Here is a 6,014-nt window from a genome sequence, read left to right as displayed (position 1 = left end):
CACACACACACACACACACACACACACACACACACACACACACACACACACACACACACACACACACACAGATTGAGATGGGTTAATCCCTTAACAAGAGGGCAACAGATGTTATACCAGACTCTCACACACAGATACTAATACAGCAAACAGCATGCAGACTTTCAGCTTGATATCATAAGAATTCATAATACGTAAATTCAATATACATAACATTTATACATTTTTATTTTTGTAAAAATAACTCCACCCTAAACCTAACCACTTTTCAATAATGTAAAAATGTAACAGGCAGATAAATGTACAGTGATAATAATTTTACAGTAGGTCACAATATACGGTTATATACTTTTGTCTTCCAAATAAAATTTTAACATTGGGTAAATTTAAACATCCTTCAAAGCAAGTTGAATGCGGCACTAGAGGTCACACAGAACAGAATAAAACTGTTATAATGTCAAATCATGTAAATATTTTTAAAATAATCTAATTGATTAAACACGTTAAAATAAACCTATGAATTCCATAAATTCAGTATTCTGTGAATGGATTCAAAATCATTTGTATGTCTCTAAAGTTCTTAATTTGTAAATATCTTGTGTTATATGCTGATGTCACAACTTGGTTGTTAAATGCACACGAAGAAGATGAAGTTCCAAAAGTCTTTAATAATCCACACTGAAGAGAACTCAAACAAGGCAGGCAAACTAAACTCAACCAAAACACTGACAAGACTGGACAAACTGAACTGAAACAAGGGGAATTTAAATACACAGAGCCAACAAGGTTAATGACGAACACCTGAAAAGAATGACACAATCAACTCATGACAACGAGAAACCATGACAACTAAGGATTGGTAGGAACTAGAACAGGATTGGGCAACTCCGGTCCTGGAGGGCCACTGTCCTGCAGAGTTTAGCTTCAACCCTAATCAAACACACCTGCCTGTAGCTTTCTAGTGATCTTGAAGACACTGATTAGCTTGTTCAGGTGTGTTTGATTAGGGTTGGAGCTAAACTCTGTAGGACAGTGGTCCTCCAGGACCGAAGTTGCCTATCTCTGAACTAGAACAAAGGAAAAAGGAATCTGAACAGAAACAAACTAAAAGTCCATGAACATGAAACTAGATGAAACAGTTGAATATCCGTTACAGCTGTCAATATGTTAGAAACTTTACGTACAATGTCTACAATTACGATAATGAGATCACAACTACAGTTTAGGTATTAAAATTATTCAGCAATCAAACTAGGAAGCAATTTACTTACTAAATTCCAGATGTGTACACGGGCTGCATTGCTTGATAGATTTTGAGGAAGGGTCGGCAACCTGACATGGTTAGATATAGTACAGCACATCACTGATTTTACAGTTGCTTGCATTCAGCATATTATAATAATCATAGACATAAAATTGCACTGATGAATTGAATGTATAGCAGTGTGTGCACCCACCTCCTTTAGACTCAAAATTAGGTACGCCATGCATGATGACATGGTGAAGGAACAGGGGCTTGTTGTTGATTTTTATGTGGCCAGAAAGGAGACCAGCGAAGTAATGCACATATCTATACATACACACAGCATTATGGAAGGGAAAGATGAAAAAAAAAAACAATATATAAAAATGCAATAACAATTTTAAATATTTTTAGCCATTAAAGGGGTGATATGATGCTGCTAAAAAGAACAGTATTTTGTGTATTTGGTGTAATGAAATGTGTTTATGCGGTTTAAGGTTCAGGCATGACGAAGCAGATATCGTCCTCTTTTGGAAGACCAAACAAAGTAGTTTCGCTTTCACAATGAAACATAGCGTCTTCATGACATGGCGGCAACAATAAAACTAGAGCGAGAATAAAAGTTACGCCTTCTTTCTTTGTATGAACATTTGGGCGGCGTTATGCAAATCTTCCCACATAGCGACGTAGATATGTGGGGGCGTGTTAGAACGAGCCGTTTTAGGTAGGCGTGGCTGACTCTTAACTTTTATAAAGAATATCTCTTTGGATTTGAGACTTTAGTCTTTGCAACTTTACAGATCTTCTTTATGCACCAAGAGCTTGTAACAATCCAAAGAGAAAGGAAAAATTGAGATCGCATCATATGACCCCTTTAAGAGAAAATATTTGTATATGATATATATATCTTCCTCTTACTTAAACTTCAAATTGACGTAAAATTTATCAATATGTTACATATTTTAAAGAATGTAAGTATTATTAATCATTATTCATACTAGTTGACACTTAACATCATGATTAGTTTTAACTCTAATTATCAGAAACATCTTTTTATGTTCCACTGCAAATCCAGTTTTAGCACATGTACTCTGGTAGCACCTGCGGGTTCAATCCCCGAAATGCAAACACATCAACTCAGTTCAGACTTTGCAATAAGAAAATGTGATTTACAGATATCTAAAGCAAAATGCCGTATTTCTCACAAAAAAAGAAAAAAGAAAAAAAGCAAATAACAATTTTCAGTGTGGTTCTGCGGGCAATATTGATTCCAGGATCAGTATGTAAAAGTCTGCATGGATATTTTGGTGTAGAGTCAAAATAGGCATGTGTGGTGCATTGCTGACCTCCTCTGGGAAGGCTGGCCCATGTGCATGGCTTTATCTTCATAAAAACGCTTCATGGCAAACCTGTCCAATGCCTGGTCAGCACTGAAAATTTGAATGCAAAATATAAACACTTTAAACAATACATGGTCTTCTCTAATGTATCTTAAATACACCACGTTTCATATAGATATATCCTACCTGGCTGATAAGTTACTGTAGTGCATATAGGCACCCACCACAACACCAGTTCTCCCCCAATTTCCCTGCAAGAAATGTTGCCAAATTACCAAATTATCAAGGAGAACATGCAAAATGAAAACAAAGTAGGCAGTCATTTTGGGATTTCAGTCAGGCTATATGTTTACTACATCCTATTTCTTAATGCTGGCTAGGCTTGAAATGCCTGTACAAAGACAATTATTTTTGTCTCAAAAATTGATTATTTTGTGTTCTGCAGAGGACAGCAAGGCATACAGGTTGAGGGTAAGTAAATGATGATGCATTTTTTATTTTGGTGAACTATTCCTTTGATTTGGAGTGCTTTGAATGGACACCATTCATTTTCCAACCTGGTCTTCCCATTCATCTCAATGGCTGTTGCTTGTCAGGCCCAAATTACAACATTTGAAATATGTTGTCTTGGCTTATTGGACCACTGGGTACTTTGAGCTAATCACATGAGCCATACATGCAGGATAAGATGCAAATGAATTATGTCATCTCTGGTCATAATTTTCCAACTTCCATACCTAACTAGAAAGCAGGTGTCTAGAAAACAGATCTCTGATTACTGAGATGATAAGACAGACAAGTATCTTTCTGTATGTCCAGTCATATATGAATATCAACATTTTCATTGTAAATTCAGTTCCAATTGTACAACATGTAAAAAATGATACAATCAATAAATCATGGCAACTGTTATGTGAGATTCAACTTGTTTTTAAAATCAGTTAAATATAATCTAAATTGAAAGGCCAATGTGATTCAACTTAAGGCAGCAAATTATTTTTATAACAGTGACTGCATGTCAGTCCGGTCAGTCATGCAAGACGAAGGAGGTGGAGACTGGGTGCCCAAGGCTAGATGTGATATGATGTTTACCTTGTTGTGAAGTACCACCACATTGTGAGGGTCTGCATTAAGCCAGGTGTCCATGGCTTTACAGATACTGCAAATTTTGTCTAGAGAAGGAGCATGATGATCGGGCCAACCAAAGTCCAGCACCTGTCATAAATGCACACAAGCATGAATCAACTTTAAGACTACAAGCTGACAGGAACTCATAAACAATCAAACAAACAAACAAACAAACAAACAAACTCACCCTTGGGTTCTGCTTGGTGATGTCATGCCTCTGTTCACTGAGATTAAGCAGCTGAAATTGGAAATACAACTTTTAAACATAAATTGCTCATAGATAAGAACATCCTGTCAACATCGTACTTCAGCTTCTCATCAAACTTTCTGTCCAATCAAATTTCTCTCTAGAATCCGAAGGGCCCGGCCCTTACATTATAAAATAGATGCTGAAGCAGCGGCTGAAATCGGTCACTTGTCCACAGAATTAGTATTTTCTGTACAGTGAATGGCACATAGTGCACTATATAGGGGACAGGGGACGATTGAAACAGTGTAAATATGCTTTCCACTGAGGAAAAAAGGAAGTCTGGTTTCGCCCTGTGTCACGCTAACCACCTCACCGCACATACACTCTGCTCCGGTCCAGAGACACGATAGCACGGAGCGGATCACATGCGCGAGTCGGCGCAGACCACAAAATGTATCGGAGCTATTTGAATTCTACACAGAATGCTATATTTTATAGCAATATGGATGAGATTGTGGCTGGCATACTCTGTCAAATGCGGCTTTACGGAGCTCAACGGCTCTGAACGGCTCTAGCCCAAGCTGTGATATAAACGAACGCTATTGGCTATTTTAAAAAGGGGCGGGGCTGCTTGATATGTCCGACCTTGTCTTCCTGTTTCAGTTAAAATGACGTCAACACATAGAGTAACGCTGCGTGTTTCTAAGCATTTCAGGGGATCTTTAAACTTATCCTGATTCCAAACCTGTATACATTCTCTTCTTCAGCAGAAGGGTCATAGCATTAACATAATCTGAGAAGTAAATATGAAAGAACACCCCACTCAATCAAGGACTTGCAATTACTGAATGGATGGAGCAAGGAAATAATGTCTAAAATGGATGTGCACAGTTTAATGCTGTTAAACTAAATCTATATAGAAAACTGTCTGCTAAAATATCAACAACATTAGCAACAACTCTGATTAAAGTGCATAGTTTACCTATTAATCAGATGCACATGGAAGTAAAGCAATAGTAGTGTGTATGGCCCCCCCCCACAAAACAAATCATCATTAATCCAATTCATTTGAAATATTATGTGACCCTAACAGTGCATTATAGGTAATCCCTAGCCATTGCATCGTAAATTGCTTACTGTGGTGTACATGATATGATTGAAAAAGTGCACAAGATAATCTCCACTCTGATTTTGGATAAAGAAATATGTACAAATATAAACAAGATCTGACACTTAAAATGGTGCACTATAAGGGGATGAGGGTGATTTTGGACAAAGCTCAGGTTTCTTTTTGTTGACTCTTTGAATTATATTTCCCTTGTATTTAAGTCTTAATGTTGTCTTTTGTCTGGCTCTATTTATTGTAAATTGCTTCTAGAGAGTCTCTTAGTCTAAGTGTAAGACTAAGTAACTAAGTCTAAGTTACCCAAGTACAATAATTTACACATAGAAATTCCCTAGCATTAAACATCCTCACAGAAAGAGATCATCACTTCACATCACATAATGACTAGTTAATATTCATACAAAGAAACCCTAGTTGACAATAAATAATCCACTAGAACGTTTTTTTTTAGTTTTTGTCTGGCAGTTGCTGTGAAATTTGGAGGATACTTACTAGATAGTGCTGCTGGTGTTTAGAACGGAGCATGCTGGTCACCTCCCTCAGGTGTACATTGTATCTATGCTCCTCTGTTGCACCAGGGAAGGACAGAGCAATGATGCGTTCTGTGATGTAGACCAGGTCCACCTCATTACTTTCCTCCATTTTTTGCATCAGACTTAGGGTCCTTAGATGGAAGACAAATAACAAATGCTAGACACTTAATAAAAGATGCAGATAACTTATTTATAATCTTCTTCTTTTTTTTGCTGGTTGTAACTAAAATTATTCAGATAATAGGGGAATTGATATAGTATCAGACATAGCTTATTACTGCATAAGCACACACACCAAACACATGTGGAAGCATGCATACCTGGATGGTCTTCGTTTCGAGTCCATTTTGGGAGACTTTGTAGAACCCTAGTTATAGAGGATGACAGACAGAAACACACACACACACACACGCACGCACGCACGCACGCACGCACGCACGCACGCACGCACGCA

General features: G+C 37.5%; 1 protein-coding gene across 1 annotated transcript in view; it reads right to left on the bottom strand.

Moving 5' to 3' along the window:
* The window catches only part of LOC107663075 (tensin-like), a 95,503-nt gene that overhangs the window by 19,523 nt on the left and 69,966 nt on the right, over positions 1-6,014 (bottom strand). Inside the window, exons 5-12 of the mRNA XM_016453227.1 lie at positions 5,881-5,927; positions 5,520-5,691; positions 3,899-3,949; positions 3,676-3,798; positions 2,770-2,834; positions 2,590-2,673; positions 1,458-1,570; positions 1,272-1,332 (exon numbers count right to left, since the gene is read on the bottom strand). Of these exons, the coding sequence (XP_016308713.1) occupies positions 1,272-1,332; positions 1,458-1,570; positions 2,590-2,673; positions 2,770-2,834; positions 3,676-3,798; positions 3,899-3,949; positions 5,520-5,691; positions 5,881-5,927 (716 nt within the window). The remainder of the gene's footprint in view (positions 1-1,271; positions 1,333-1,457; positions 1,571-2,589; positions 2,674-2,769; positions 2,835-3,675; positions 3,799-3,898; positions 3,950-5,519; positions 5,692-5,880; positions 5,928-6,014) is intronic.

Source organism: Sinocyclocheilus anshuiensis, unplaced genomic scaffold (genome assembly GCF_001515605.1).
Source record: "Sinocyclocheilus anshuiensis isolate Anshui unplaced genomic scaffold, SAMN03320099.WGS_v1.1 scaffold2233, whole genome shotgun sequence".
NCBI classification, from domain to species: Eukaryota; Metazoa; Chordata; class Actinopteri; order Cypriniformes; family Cyprinidae; genus Sinocyclocheilus; species Sinocyclocheilus anshuiensis.
Note: the sequence above shows the minus strand (reverse complement) of the source record. Positions and strands in the feature narration are given on the sequence as shown.